Below are 15498 nucleotides of genomic sequence, written 5' to 3' on the forward strand. Positions count from 1 at the left end.
CGTGTTAGCCAGGATGGTCTCGATCTCCTGACCTCGTGATCCGCCCGTCTCAGCCTCCCAAAGTGCTGGGATTACAGGTTTGAGCCACCGCGCCGGGCCTACTGCCTTCACTTTCTAGTGCTCTGAGGGACTCCCATTGTCTACTTTCCCAAGCCCTGCAGCAGCTTCTCAGCTTTGTAAGATTCAATCTGCCTGTGCTTCCTGCCCAAGAAGCAGGAGAGTGGTGAGACGCACTAGAATCAGCATGCAGATGTACACACGGGAGGCAATCGCCCCCATACATTCCTCCCATTCCAGATTTCTTGCATTACCAACTAGCTTCTCTTTTAAGATGCAAATTTCCCCAGAGAGTTAAGCCATTCCCACCTAGCTGTGAATATTTAATCAGATTGTTTTCTTCTCAACTAAGAGTATCAGTGCTCACCACCATTTCCTCAGGTAACATTTTTTTCCGAGGAACCCCAGTGCTTGGGTTGGAAATATGAAGATGAAGAGGGCCTGGTCTTGGCCCCTGAGTCAGGCACAGTCTAATGGGAAAACACCATTAGTCAGTCCCAACACAGTGCATTAGGCACAGGTGCCCTAGAAGCACAGAGGAAGAATACTAAGCCTAGCCTGAGGGAGGTGGAAAAGGCCAGAGCTGGGTCTTGAAAGACAGATAAGTTTGTCTAGATGAATCCGTGGGCATGGGTCATGGGAGGAAGTGTTTCCCAGGCAGGGAGATCCATCTGTACAAAGGCCCAGAGATATGAGAAACCATGGTGCAAGGACAGAAATGCAAATCATTCAGCCTAAGCAAGTACAGAGAATGCAAGCTGTGTGCAAGGGGTGAAGGTAGGGGCAAGAGAAGAGGCCAGAGAGGTTGGCAGGAGCCAGTTCATGGAGGGCCTTGTGTGCCAAGGAAAGAGGTTGTACTTGGTTCTCAAGGCAGCTGGGAGTCATTGAAGGGTTTAAAGCAGGAAGCTGATGTGATTAAACTTAAGTTTTAGGATGCTCCCTCTAACAGTGTGTGGAGGCACTTGAGGGAAAGAGGAAAATGAGTGTTAGTCCTGAAGGTAACCTGGCTGTCACCCTGACACAGGTGGGAATGTCAAGGCAATGACTGGCTAGAGAAGAGGGATGGATAGATTGGAAAAGGAGCTAGGGGGTAAGTATCCAGATGATCTGGTAACTGGTGGCCCTCACATGAGACAATTAAGGAGTCCAGTGTGACCCACAGGTTTCTGGCTCGATTGCCCAGGGGATGCTGATAGAGACCAGGAATGCCTGAAGTGCAGGCTTGGGACTTAGGAGTGCTTAGTATGAAAGGTATTGAGTGGGACCCCCAGCTGGGGAATGACCAGCATCTATGTGACTCTAGGGGTCTGAAAGATCTCAGGAGAGAGGTATGGATTAGGTGGGGCATCAGTTAGTTGGAATTAAACCAAAAACAAAATGAGTAAGCTAGATACTTTAGGAATGAAGATCAGGAGGTAGGACAAGATTTTAGAAAGGGAGATGAGATACTAGAGAGAAGAGCTGTCCAAACTAGAACCTTGCTGCTGTTTTATGAAGGGTGTCTTCACATCTCCACAGTGTCACTTGCTGACTGGTGCCTGTCCTAGGATGTTGAGACTCCTCATTGAGAATATGAGTTTGCTTTTCCTGTGCTCCTCAGGCTTCTCATATTTCTGGATGGGTTTTTCCACAGGGCTCTGCAATTCAGGCAAAGCTCCAGTATCTACGAATTCTGAATGAACTTCCTACCTTCACGGGCGTTTTGTTCAACACTGTGGGCCTGGTCAGTGGGGCAGCTTGGGGGGATGTGGGGAGGGAGCCCTTTGCTGGCTCTTGTCCTTGGGTGTGGGGGCAAGAGGGGCAAATATTTCTAAAGGCCTTCCTTCCTCTTCCTCCTCCTTCTGCCTCTCCCCTCCCTGGCCCTGCCTCTGCTAAAATGATAGAGTGGGAGGAGATATTTGTTTTGAGTATCCCTCCATGACCTTTTTTTGTTCCTCTTCCTTGATTTGGGGGCTCAGCATACTTTTTCCATAAAGGGCCAGATAGTAAATATTTTAGGCTTTGCAGGCGGGCCACACTGGCAACTGTGGCAACTACTCAGCCCTGCTGTCAGATTATGAAAGCAGCCACAGACAATGCATAAACAAATGGGTGTGGCTATGTGCCAATAACTATTTATGGACACGAAAATTTGAATTTCATGTACTTTTCACATGTCACAAAACATGCCTCTTCTGCTATTTTTCCCAACCATTAGAAAATCTAAAAACCATTGTTAGCTCCTGGGCCATAAAAAATAGGTGGTGGGTGGGATTTGGCCCATGGGCCATGGTTAGGCAACCCCTGTTCTATTTCATTTTTGTTCCATATACTCCCGCAGTCCCCTATCCTACGTTTCCTGAGTCCTTCTCCTTCTCCCCCTGCTTGCTCAGCACCTTTGCTGCAGGAACAAGGCTCTGGGGCAGGGCACAGCTAGTCCCACCCTAAGACTATGCCCCAGGCTAGTTTACCCTGGTGAAAGGAAATTCAAATCACCTTGCTGATTGGATCCAGGTGCTTGTCTTGCTCCCAGGAGCACACTGTCAGCTAGTGCGGCACATCGGTGGAAAGTCACTTATCAAAGTGCCTATAGACAGACACAAGAGGTTCCTCAGGGTGATGCTAATACCAGGGAATGGGCCACCAGAGTACCCAGGCTTGATTGCTCCAAGGAGTCTGTCAAGACCTCTTAAGGGAATCCAGTCCTTCAGGCCGAGAGGTAGCCATTTACATACTGGGATTTGAAGAACACTGAAAGCCCACTGTCCCCTCCCACCTCCTTCATACACTGTCAAATATTTCTTCCACCCACCTACCACTGCTAAAATTTCTACTGGCCATATCTGCTGGAGTGCCCATTAAAAGGTCAATCTCTGCTTAAGGAGGGAGGCTGCCATGAAGTACCCAATCAACCCTGAACACCTTAGGCAGAGTTACTGTGCCAGTTTAGTTTTTGGCCCGGGTGAGAAGTGCAAGTCTGAGTGGCTGTTGGTGGGGGAGGGTGAAGACCAGACACTGAGTGCGGGCCTCAAATGGCCTGCAGCAACAAATGGAAAGTCCCTGGGGCTTCGTAGGGGAGGGTGCTCCAAAGGCCCCCAAACAAACCTCACCTACTTCACAATTTTGCTAGAGCCAGCCCTTCTGCCTGTGCACTTTACTCAACCTGCTGCTGAGGCTAAATTGTTCATTTGGACCCATAATCTGGGGCTCTATCCCAGGAACCATTTTCTGTCCCAGTCCATTTTCCCCTCCAGGTTGTCCTACTGTGGCACTAAGCCCCAGATATTTTCAGATCCTACCAGCAGCGTCCAATGCATGTTTTCTATTTCCTCCTTCTGCCTCCTCTCCCCACCTCCTCTACCCTTCTTTCTGTGAACGTTGCCTGCCATTCTTGGGCACCAGGATGAGAAGCAGTCGGCCACCACTCTCCTGGTGGGACCCCGTCATGGCATCAGCCATGTTATTGACCTCAAAACCAACCTCACCACTGTGCTGTCTGAGTTCAGCAAGATCAGCAAGATCCAGCTGTTCCGGGAGAACCAGGGTGTGGCCCGGGTGGAGACCAGCATCATGGATGCCAAGGTAAGCCCTGCTTTGAGGGTCTCCTTCTGTTCAGGAAAAGGCCTTGGGAGTAGAGGAAGAAATAAACTTGAGAAAGAGAATTTGAGTCTGTTAGGTGAGGTTCAGTAATTCTGAAGTGGTTCAACCGTGGGACTCTTTGGGCTAATCTTTCTGTCTCTTCTCAGCCCTCAGGGACATGCCATTTTGACCAAATAATAAGGTCAGCCAGCACTGAGGAATGCTAGGGAGAGTCAGATCAGCCTGAGACAGTTCTTCAGCACAGGGCAGGGAAACTGGAGAACTTGGAGCCACCCCCAGGCCACTGCTTCCCATTTTTCTCATATCATAGCACACATAGAAAATTATATTCACAGGCTGGCATGCTGGCTCATGCCTATAATCCCAAGCTTTGGGAGGCCAAGGTGGGCAGATAACTTGAGTCCAAGGAGTTTGAGACCAGCCTGGGCAACATAGTGAAACTCTGTCTCTACAAAAAAATACAAAACTTAGCTGGGCATGGTAGCACACACCTGTGGTCCCAGCTACTCAGGGGACTGAGGTGGGAGGATTGCCTGGGCCAGAGAGGTCAAGGCTGCAGTGAGCCGTGATTGCACCACTGCACACTCCAGCCTGGGCAACAGAGTGAGATCCTGTCTCAAAAAAATAAAAGAAAAGAAAAGAAAAAGAAAGAAAAGAAAAGAAAATTATATTCATGTGGAACATTGTGGTAAATGGAGCAGCCCCAGAGACTCTGTCCACCCCAGGTTCTGCCTGGCTGCCCCAGAAACTATAAGAATGAATATCTTGGCCCATCTTTACCCATTCCATGTGCACACCAGTTGGGGGGCCCTGCCGTAGGCACATACACCTTGAGTCATTGAAGAGTGGTTGTCTAAGCATGTGAACAGAACAGAGGGGGCCTGGGAAGAAGGGGAACATGCAGAGTCTTGTCCTTATTTCACCCCCAGAGTCCAGCCCTTCCAGAACCTTAGATTTATTCCCATAGATCAGCTCCTTCGGACTGGCAAGCAGCTGTCGCCTGTGCAAAGTCTGGCAGTCTTGGTCAGCCACCCCCTCCACAGCTCTCCTGTTTGAATACCAGTGACCACTGTGGGTGGGGGGCAGGCCTGCCTGCCAGCTGGCGGAAGCTCTTAGAGGAGTTGCAACTTTCCTTTCTTAAATGATTTCCCAGGGGGAGATATTGGTAGCAGATTAAGAGGTGGAGTGTTTGCTGTTTCTAAAACAGAACATTATTTGCTTCATTTTTGTCTTTGTGAAACCCAGAAAGCTTTAATATGTTAATTTTTCCACCTGTGATTCACAGGATTCCCATTGGTTTAGGAACTGGCTTGGAGCCGATGTTTAATTGGCTTGTGGCTACCTCCTCAACCAATGGTTGCTGCCCTCCTCAGATGTTGTTGGGTAAAAAGCCAAATGGACTGGCAGAGAAGGGGGCAGGGAAGACAAGGCATGCAGGGGAGATGTGGCTTCCTGAGAAATAAAAGGGGTTTAAAATAGAGACACAGCTTTCCAACTGAGTCTTCTATGTTTTGAGTGATTCTCAACATTGACTACACAATAGAATTTCCTTAAGTGCTTTAAGAAAAAAACAGATGCCTGGGTCCTACTCTCAGAGATTATGATTTCACTGGTCATGGGTGAAGCCCAGGCATCAGGATTTACTTATTTTTTTCAGTTTCCTAGGTGATTGTGTAATGCAACCACTTTGAGAATGCACAGGCTTGAGACCTATATTACCAGAGCTCTGGGAGGAAACAGGCTGAACAGGGGATCAGTGGGTGTTGCCTGAGTGAGGAGCACTATGCTTATTTCTAGGAGTGATCCAGCCACAGTTGTGGGAATGAATGCTGCCCTAGAGAGGCTACATTGTCATGGGGGGAGACTAGATTCACAAAGACACACGACCTGCCTTAAAAGCACAACATCAGAACATGTATAGAGCTCTGGAATCAGACAAGGCTCAAATCCCAGCTCTACTACTTCCTAGCTGTGTGACCTTCAGAAAGTGTCTTAACCTCTCTGAATCCTGATTCCCTCAACTGCAAAATGGAATGCCTATCTCAAAATGTTTTGATCAGGATTATTATTGTTATTTTTAATTTTAGACATGGGGGTCTTGCTATGTTGCCCAGGCTGGTCTTGAACCCGTGGGCTCCAGCTTCCTCCCAAGTCGGCCTCCCAAAGTGCTGGGATTACAGGCATGAGCCACTGCACCTGGCCCGTTGTATTAAATGAAAAAATGTACATAAAATGTCTTAGTACACTGCCTGGCACACAATAAGTACTCAATGAATGAGACCTGTTATTTTTTCAAAAGCAAAACATCAGTAAAGAAAAAGTAATATGAAGTAAATGTTACAGACAAGTGTGATCTGGAATATGGAACAAAAGAACAGGAAGGAGTTAACCAGATCTGACTTCCCACAAGAGGGTGTTTTAAGCTGGATCTTGAAGTGATAGGCATGAATTAGCAGAGAGAAGTGGGATGTGTTCAAAGGCAAGGAGCAAGCACAGAAATAAGCAAGCCATATGTGCAGGTCGATAAGCATAGTTGCTTGGCTGGAGAGCAGAATAACGAGAAAAGAGATTGCAGAGATTGGGGGTGGGCAGAACAAGTTGGTTAAAAGCCTCAAAGGCCAGTCTGTGGAATTTAGATTCAATGTGGTAGAACAGTGAGAATCCACAGTAGGTCTTTGAGCAGAGGGGTGATTAAATAAAAGTTGACTTGGACCAGGGTGTAAGATGGGTGAGAGCAAAGCTAATGTGGAGCTAGGGCAGTGAGGAGGGGATCACGGCACTAGTCCAGGAGTGAAGGAACAAGGGCCTGTGCTGGAGGGACAGCAGTGGTAATGAGAAAAAAAGAGGAGATGTGAAACATGCGAAATCAGTAAGATGTGGGTGCATATTCTCCCCTGCATAACACTCTTGCACAGACAATGCACATGTCTTATTATACCTAGCCCTTCTGCCTACTTCATGGGTCCCAAATACTCTGAAGAATGGTACTATGTGCCCAGCAGAAGCAAAATGGATGATATTGTGGTGAAAGGAGAAAGGGAAGATTGAGGGAGAAAAGAAGATCAAGGTTTAGATTTGACTGTCATTTGGTATGAACTTGCTGTTGTTGGGAAGCATGCTAAACACAGAAATTTTTTTCTTTTTTTTTTAATAAAGAGTCTGGGCACGGTCGCTTATGCCTGTAATCGCAGCACTTTAGGAGGCCAAGGGAGGCAGATTACTTGAGGTCAGGAGTTCGAAACCAGCCTTGCCAACATAGTGAAACCCTGTCTCCACTAAATCTCCACTAAAAATGAAAAAAAAAAAAAATCAGCTGGGCTTGGTGGCACACACCTGTAATCCCAGCTACTTGGGAGGCTGAGGCAGGAGAATTGCTTGAACCTGGGAGGCAGAGATTGCAGTGAGCCAAGATCATGCCACTGCATCCCAGCCTGGGGGACAGAGTGAGGCTCCGTCTCAAAAAAATTAAAAAAAAAAATTAAAAGAGAACAAAGCATGGCTTGCTGGGTGCAGTGGCTCATGCCTGTAGTCCCAGAACTTAGGAAGGCAGAAGTGGGAGAATAACTTGAGCCCAGGAGTTCAAGACCTGCCTGGGCAATATAGCGAGATCCCGTTCTCCACAAAAATGAAAAAGAGAGAGAAAACCATGGCTTCTTGCCTTCAAGAAGCTTATCCAGCTTGTAGGATAGACATGCACAAATATGGCCAGGCACGGTGGCTAATGCCTGTAATTCTAGCACTTTGGGAGGCTGAGGTGGGTGGATCACCTGAGGTCAGGAGTTCGAGACCAGCCTGGCCAACATGGTGAAACCCCGTCTCTACTAAAAATACAAAAAAAAAATCAGACAGGCGTGGTGGCGGGCACCTGTAATCCCAGCTACTCTGGAGGCTGAGGCAGGAGAATCACTTGAACCCAGGAGGTGGAGGTTGGAGTGAGCTGAGATTGTGCCACTGCACTACAGCCTGGGCGACAGAGTGTGACTCCATCTCAAAAAAAAAAAAAAATTGCACAAATACATGACACACAGACGGAAGTGCCATAGGAGAGCTACCAAGAGCATGTTAGGGGAGTACAGGGGAGGACAAATTCTGGCTGGGGGTATTAAGGAAAGCTTCTTAGAGGTGCTTGATATCAGCAATATTTGTGTTTAGTGAGAGGTGGCTCTGGGAAGGAATTGGGAGAGCAGCGTTGGGAAGCTTCTTACTAGAGAATGGCTTCCCTGGGCTCAGTAAGAATCTACCCACCGAGCCAGTGGTGGGCTGGAGCTGGCCCACACAGTGCATCAGAGCCAGCTGGGCACATCTCTCCCCATCTCTTTGTTCAGTGCCATCATGTTGATAGTTTGAAAGCAGCCATGGTGGGTGTATGTACATCAGGGAAATTGGCCAGTGCTACAAATTACTACTTGAAAGAACTGGCTGTGGGCTGGGCACAGTGGCTCATGCCTGTAATCCAGCACTTTGGGAGGCTGAGAGGGGTGGATTGTTTGAGGCCAGTAGTTCCAGACCATCTTGGCAAACATGGCGAAACCCTGTCTCTACTAAAAATACAAAAGTAAGGTGGGCATGGTGGCTTGTGCCTGTAATCCCAACTACTCAGGAGGTTGAGGTGGGAGGATGGCTTGAGCCTGGGAGGCAGAGGTTGCAGTGAGCCGTGATCATGCCAGTGTACTCCAGCTTGGGTGACAGAGCAAGATCCAGTCAAAAAAAAGGAGAGGAAAGGAAAGGAGAGGACAGGGGAGGGGAGGGGAGGGGAGGGGAGGAAGGAAGGAAGAAAGAAAGAAAGAAAAGAAAGAAAGAGGAGAGGAGAAGAAAGGAAAGGAAGAAAGAGAAAGAGAGAGGAAGGGAAGGAAGAAAGGAGGGAGGGAGGGAGGGAGGGAAGGAAGAAAAGGAAGGAAAGGAAAGGAAAGAAAGAACTGGTTATGAAATGTTTACTGGCACACAACTGCATAGGATACACTGAAGAAGGACTGTCTGAACATCCTTAACAGGGGACGTGGAAGTTAGAAATCAGACTTGGCCCATTTCCCCCTAGATAGGCCACTCTGGTCTGGTAATATTCTGTAAGGGTCTGGTGAAATTAAGATGATCCATTTAAAGTAGTTCTCAGCCCTGACTGCACATTAGAATCATATGTAGAGATTTAAAAACCACTGGATGCCCAGACTCTTCCTCCCAGATCATTTAAAATCAGAACTCTGGGGGGTTTACCACTTCCAGGTGATTCTAATTTGTATCTGGCCTGAGAACCTCTACCTTAAGTGATATTCTGCCTTGCCGCCAAATTGGCTGGCTGTGCCCATTTAGCCTTTCCTAGGGCTGTGGAGGCAAGAACCAAATATACTGATCCCTTGGGTCTCTAGACCATCATCTTTTACCCTTCCCCTCCAGGCCCCTGGATTCCATCCTTTTCCTGTTTTCAGGGATGCTAGAGTGAGTGAAGGCTACCCCAGGGAAAATCCTTTTCCTAGTTGGCATCTCAGAGTGCTAAGTGCCTGATAGCTCCCAGGGCACCCTGGGAAGGAGATGCGGCTGGAGCATGTCAAATGAATCCCTGCTGTACCTTCTCCTGGCTGGCTCATGCCTCCAACTCCATTCTCCTTTCCTCATGCTACATTTGAAGATGTCCTGGGCGTATTAATTAGTTTTCACTCAGCTTACTTGCTCTTAGTGGAGCAAACATAAGGTAGTATTCAAATATCTTTCTTCAAGAGATGGCAGCCTGGGACTGAGGCATACCTGGGCCATTACCATACCCCATTACCACAGAAGCACATAAGGTGGAAAAAGAAATCATCAAAGGAATGTCCCAAGGGATATCTTGTGGCCCAGCATGTCTCCTATTCTCATGTTTGAGCTTTATTTCTCTAGTGCTTTCTGTAGGGACAAGCATTACATTACATGTCATGATCATTAAAATCCCATCTAAAATAAAAAATTGTTTTTGAAGGTTTCTAAGGAACCTGTCCAACCTTTTTGTTTGCCTGCTTTTGATTTCATTTTTACCTGATGGCAAAAATTTCATTTTTCTGTTGGCAAAATGTATGTCTGTGTTCCTTTTACTGTGAGCTGCATTTGGCCCATGCTGGGGCCAAGTTGGCTGTCTGGGGATGCCAAGGAGAGGCTCCTGATGAGCTGTGCTGTGCTGAGCCAGCTGGGGATGTGCTTGGCCCTCTCTGTGCACAGGGTTTTCTTTCGTGCTGTTTTATTACTGGCACTGGGCTATATTGGGGGTAAGAAGGGAAACCGAAGTGGTCAATGAAGTCAATCAGCCATTCTCCCAGCCTTCAGTCAGTAATTCTGTCCATTAGCCAGCCAACAAGCCAGCCAGGTAGCTCAGTGGTGAGAATGTGAGGCTGTTAGGCATTCTGTCTGTCCTGAGCCGGCTTGTCAACCAGGGCATGAGTGAGTCAGACTGCCCTGCAGCCGGCCAGCTCATTAGTCAGCCAGCCATTCGGCCTCTACTTTGGTCAAATGGTCTCACATTATATTTGTCAGCCAATGCTATTTTCTCAAAGCTGTCTCCAGTTTCTGAAACCAAATTAGTCACACACGCACACATTCACACTTACCCACCCACGTAACACTCCAGGACATTCTACGTTTGGGTAGCTCTCTATACGTTTTCCTCAAAGTGCTTATCACACCTCGCAATCATATTTATTTGCATGGTTATTTGATTTGGGTTATGTCTTATTTCCTGCTCGATTGTAAGCTCCATGAGGGCAGGAAGTAGGTTGGCTTGGTTCTGGAATGCATGGATGCATCTTTCACTTTGTCATGTTCTCCAGGAGGCATCGAGCCAGTTTATGGCAGCTTGTTGGGTGGACAAAGCGGGACACAGGAGCATTTCAGCCAGAGGGAACAGCATAGGTTAAGCCATGAAGATGTGAAGGAACATGAGGAACTATGAATACTTTGTAATTGCTGGAGTATAAGGTGAGGGACAGTGATGGGAGGGGAGCGCCAGTGGAGTTAATGCAGATATGGTTGGAGATGGAGGTTGGGTGCAGGTCCTGAAGGGCTTTGTATGCCATTGTAAGGCAGTTGGATTTTCTACAGTTGATGAGCTATTGAAGATTTTAAATGACAATGAGACTTTTGCTTTAGAAAGAGCTTTCAGAATTTGGGAGGCTGAGGCGGGTGGATCACTGAAAGTCAGGAGTTCGAGACTAGCCTGGCCAACATGGTGAAACCTCGTCTCTACTAAAAATACAAAAATTAGTCAGGTGTGATGGCACACACCTGTAATCCCAGCTACTTGGGAGGCTGAGACAGGAGGATCACTTGAGCCCAGGAGGCGGAGGCTGCAGTGAGCCAAGATTCTGCCATTGCACTCTAGTGTGGGCATCAGAGTAAGACTCCGTCTCAAAAACAAAAACAAAAAAAAAGAGTCTTCAGGGTCATTCAGGGCCAAGCATGGTGTCTCATGCCTGTAATCTCAGCACTTTGGGAGGCTGAGGTGGGAGGATCACTTGAGGCCAGGAGTTTGAGACCAGCCTGGTAAACATAGTAAGACCACGTTTCTACTACTACTAATAATAATAATAATAACAATAAAGTACAAAAGAATCTTCAGGCAGCAATATGGAGGTAAAGTGGATTCAAGTGGGTAGAAACTACAGGGAGAAAGGCCAGTCAGGAGGTTATTGGAGGTTCTTGGGTTAGTGTGTCCCAGCCTTTTCCATATCATGAGAAATGTCACAATTTATATGACAAAACATACAAACAGATGAGGCATACATATATACTAGATGAGGCAGCTTGTGGCCAGAGGCAATAGGGCTGAGAAGCCAAGAGGCTCAGTATCTCAGCACAAGGGCCACCCACTCACACATACCTTGAGGGGTTTTGATCTGGCAGGAAGATGATAAGGTCCTGAAATGAAGCAGTGGCAGTAGGGATGGCTGTGATGTGCATACCCCTGAGGCAAGCCTAGTGAGTCTTGGGCCCTCTTGGTAATGGTAGTAGCCACCATTTACACTCAAATCTCAGTATCTGTATATCCTTCTGCCATCAGTGGCAGGGTTGCAGTGGCAGCAAGACAGCAAGAAGGGGTATCTGACTCCCTGCCCCCCAAGTTCATTTCCTTTCCATACTTTTTTGTCTTTATTTGTTGTATGCAAGTTTGGCTATTCTGTTGTGACTGAGAAGCATTCATTAACTGGAGGTACGAATGTCCCCTCTACCCCTTCCTAATAATGACTAAAAAGTAATACCTATCTCTGGCCCCTTTCTCACTGGAAAAAAAAAAAAGCTGTTGCTCCTCAGGGTACAAACTGTTCCTTTTTCCTCCCAATGGTATTGCATGAACTCCATAGGAGCATCACTAACTTGTTGCCTTAAAGTTGGGGCAGAGTCCAAATGCCTTGTTGTGGCATGCATTGTAATCGAATGTACAACAACTATGAAAGAATTCAAGTTAGTATTTGATCCAACACAAGACTGTGTGGTATAGACATAGGGCTATATGATTTCTGTGATAGGAAAAGAATTCAAGGGAGTAGACTGGGCATGTTGATTTTTGAATCGCCAGCATAGAAGTTAAAGCAGACACCCTGATGGAGAAGAATTGAGGGCTGTACACTAAGCCTAGGATATAGCTAGGGCGAGGAGGTTGCACATAAAGAGCCAGCCAAAGAGAGAGATGAAAATGGTCAGGTTACAGAACCAGAACACAGCTCACAGAAACAGAAGCCAAGAGAAGAACTTCCAAAGAAGGTGATTGCTGTTAGCAAATGTAATAACTTGAGATGTGTGATGAATGAATACAGTTGTTTCTAGCTGTAAAGAAGTTTCACTTCAGTGGGCGCTGTGGCTCATGCCTGTAAATCCCAGAACTTTGGGAGGCCAAGGAGGATCACTTGAGCCCAGGAGTTCAAGACCAACCTGGGCAAAATAGTGAGACCCTGTCTCTATTTAAAAAAAAAAAAAAAAAAAAAAAAAAAGGCAAGAAAGAAGTTTCACTTCTAGATCAGGTGGCTAACTATGGCCCATGAGCCAAATCTGACTCATTGCCTGTTTCTGTAAATAAAGTTCTATTAGAACACAGTCATGCCTATTTATTTAATTTACAGAGTATCTGTGGCTATTTCCACACTATGTACAATGGCTGAGTTGTTGTGACAGAGCCCGCATGGCCCACAGTGCCTAAAATATTTACTCTCTAGTCCTTTGTAGAAAATGTGTGTTGACCCCTGGCCTATATGAACTACAAAATATTCAACTCATGCTCTGTGTTGGAATCCCGGGAAAAAGAAAACCACTGCAACTTTAGCTAACAGCTGAGCTGGTTTGGAATCAGAATTGTGCCCCAGGTAATGGTGATTCAGCCAAGGAAGGTTAATCTAGTTGGTGATCAAGTTCTATCAGGTCTTCATTATGTCCCTTCCTCTTCACTGGACCAGCCACCACTCTAGTGGAGGCCCTAACCACCTCTCTCCTAGACTGTTGCAGTAGCCTCCTCATTGGTCAGAGAGGGGCCTCATTTCTTCTGCCTAATTCTCATATTTCTTAATGCCTGGTCTAGGTGACCCACAGCCCTGTGGCTCCCTCTTTAGCCAGTCTTCAGTGATCTTTATCTGGAAACCACTACCCTATTCCAAGGAGAATGTTCCCAAGGCTGACTTCAGTCTGACTCAAACTTGATCAAGCCACAGTTAAAATTATAATACAGATACTAGGAGGTTTTCTTGAAATAGTGCTGATTTTCTTGAATAGCATTGCCTGGTCTCTGAAGCAGTTAACCAGTTAACCCCAGGACTAATCTGACTGATTTAGAGTTAGGAACAGAAGTCAACAATGTATGCTAGTATTTCCCAAAGTGGGTTAACAACAACAACAACCTTGTTACCATGAGATGTTCTATAAAAATAGATCATTGTGGTCTAATAAATTCAGAAAACTTAGAATATTAAAGCCTTTCTTTTGAGGTTTCCCAGTGCACAACGATATATTAAACGGTCTTATGAATTCTCATAGTAAAACTATCTGCATAGTGTTATTTAACCCAATGTCACAAACATATTTGACCAAGGAGTTCTTTTAATAAGCACCAATTAACAACATCTCAAAGACACAGGGAAATAAAAGAAGAGGGATAGAGCATGATGCTTTTTTTTTTTTTTAAGACAAAGTCTCACTCTGTCACCCAGGTTGGAGTGCAGTGGCACCATCTTGGCTCATTGCAACCTCCACCTCCCTGATTCAAACGGTTCTCCTGCCGCAGCCTCTGGAGTAGCTGGGAATACAGGCACCTGCCACCATGCCAGGCTAATTTTTGTATTTTTAGTAGAGATGGGGTTTCACCATGTTGCCCAGGCTGGTCTCGAACCCCTGACCTCAGATGATCCTCCCGCCTCGGCATCCCAAAGTGCTGGGATTACAGGCATGAGACACCGCACCCAGCCGAGCATGATGCTCTGAGCAGAACAGCAGGCCAGAAAGACTTTGGCCCTAAAGGCAGAGTTACGACTTGATTCCATAGAGATTCCTCTATGTCCAGGGAGGTGTTCTGGGTGTTACAGAGGGCATGTGAAGATGAGCAAGACATAGCTCTTGCACCCAAGGGACTTAGAATCGAGGGTGGTCTAGGCCATTCTGAAGTCTAACCTAGATTTCCAACTTTACCCCCGCTCTCCCAGCTGGCCTGTACATCTGCTGAGCCCTGGCAAACACAAATACAGCTACATAGCAGTCACATGAGGTTATATAATTTTAGTCCTTTTCAGTAAATGTGGTTCATTAAACGTATAATTAAAGGTTGATTTAATTTTGATACCTGGGTAAGAGGTTATTACAAAGAAATTCTCAAATCAGAAGAAACTATTTGTCAAGCCCTGTGCCTCAATTTTTGATTCAGAAAGTGTGGTTCCTTTAATTATGCAAGTCATCTTTTCCTAGCTACCATGCCTCTGGAAGTGCATCTGCTTCCCTCCTTCCCATGTCTTCATGTTTCTTCTCTTCTCTTCTGCAGCCTCTGGTGCTGTTGATGGAGTGGCCTGAAGCCACCAACTTTGCCTGCCTGATCGCGGGTTACTGCCGCCTCTTGCTGGATTCCAGGAAGATGGTCTTCTCCAGGCCTGCCAGCCAGCCACTTCCACCTCCAATGATCAAGGCAGGTAGGGCTCAACCTCGGTTGGTTTTTGCTGTGCCAGGGGCCCTTTGGACCCTGGAGACATGGAGGGAAGAGCTTCTCTGCCTTAGTGCTCACCCCGTGCCAGCAGTGCCTGATTTGCCAGGAGCCAAAACTGTAGCACTGTATCGTAGCTGGCACAGCCCAGTGGGAAAGACAGCTGGCCTTCACATGTACCTGTTCCACAAAGGATACCTGTGACAACATTGTGATTGAGTCAACCAATGAATGTATTATTAAAATACCAAACATGATAAATAGAGCCAATTAAATGGTTGCAATGGATCTAAGGCAAAGCTTTAGCAGTGTGGAGATCTAGAGGAAATTTACAGGTGTTCTGGCTCAGTTGAAGTGGAGGTGAAAATGAATATAAAGGTCTGATGAAAAGGAGGTGGCTCAAAGAACAGATACTTCACATATTAGACCTAAGGCTCATGTAGATGCAGTAAGTGCTCCTCCACCCCAGCACCCAGAAGTGAGTGAAGCTGAGACTTTGCCCTCCTCACATGCTGAATACTCTCAACCCACTTGCCCTTGCTGCTTGACTATTTCTTTCTTCAAGACTGTGGTTTTCTGAGTAGTCAGATCACACTTTGGGAAGCTGAGGCGGGCAGATCACTTGAGGTCAGGAGTTTGAGACCAGCTTGGCTAACAAGGTGAAACTCTGTCTCTACTTAAAAAAAAAAAAAAAAGGGCGAGGCATGGTGGCTCACACCAGTAATCCCAGC

The 15498-nt window shown here is 46.6% G+C and overlaps 1 protein-coding gene across 1 annotated transcript in view; it reads left to right on the plus strand.

Annotated features, from left to right (window-relative positions):
- The window catches only part of FRMPD3 (FERM and PDZ domain containing 3), a 91219-nt gene that overhangs the window by 40059 nt on the left and 35662 nt on the right, over window positions 1-15498 (plus strand). Inside the window, exons 12-14 of the mRNA XM_011958719.1 lie at window positions 1691-1780; window positions 3439-3618; window positions 14612-14756. Coding sequence (XP_011814109.1) covers window positions 1691-1780; window positions 3439-3618; window positions 14612-14756 — 415 coding nt within the window. The remainder of the gene's footprint in view (window positions 1-1690; window positions 1781-3438; window positions 3619-14611; window positions 14757-15498) is intronic.

This window comes from Colobus angolensis, unplaced genomic scaffold (assembly GCF_000951035.1).
Source record: "Colobus angolensis palliatus isolate OR3802 unplaced genomic scaffold, Cang.pa_1.0 Scaffold472, whole genome shotgun sequence".
In the NCBI taxonomy this organism is placed as follows: Eukaryota; Metazoa; Chordata; class Mammalia; order Primates; family Cercopithecidae; genus Colobus; species Colobus angolensis.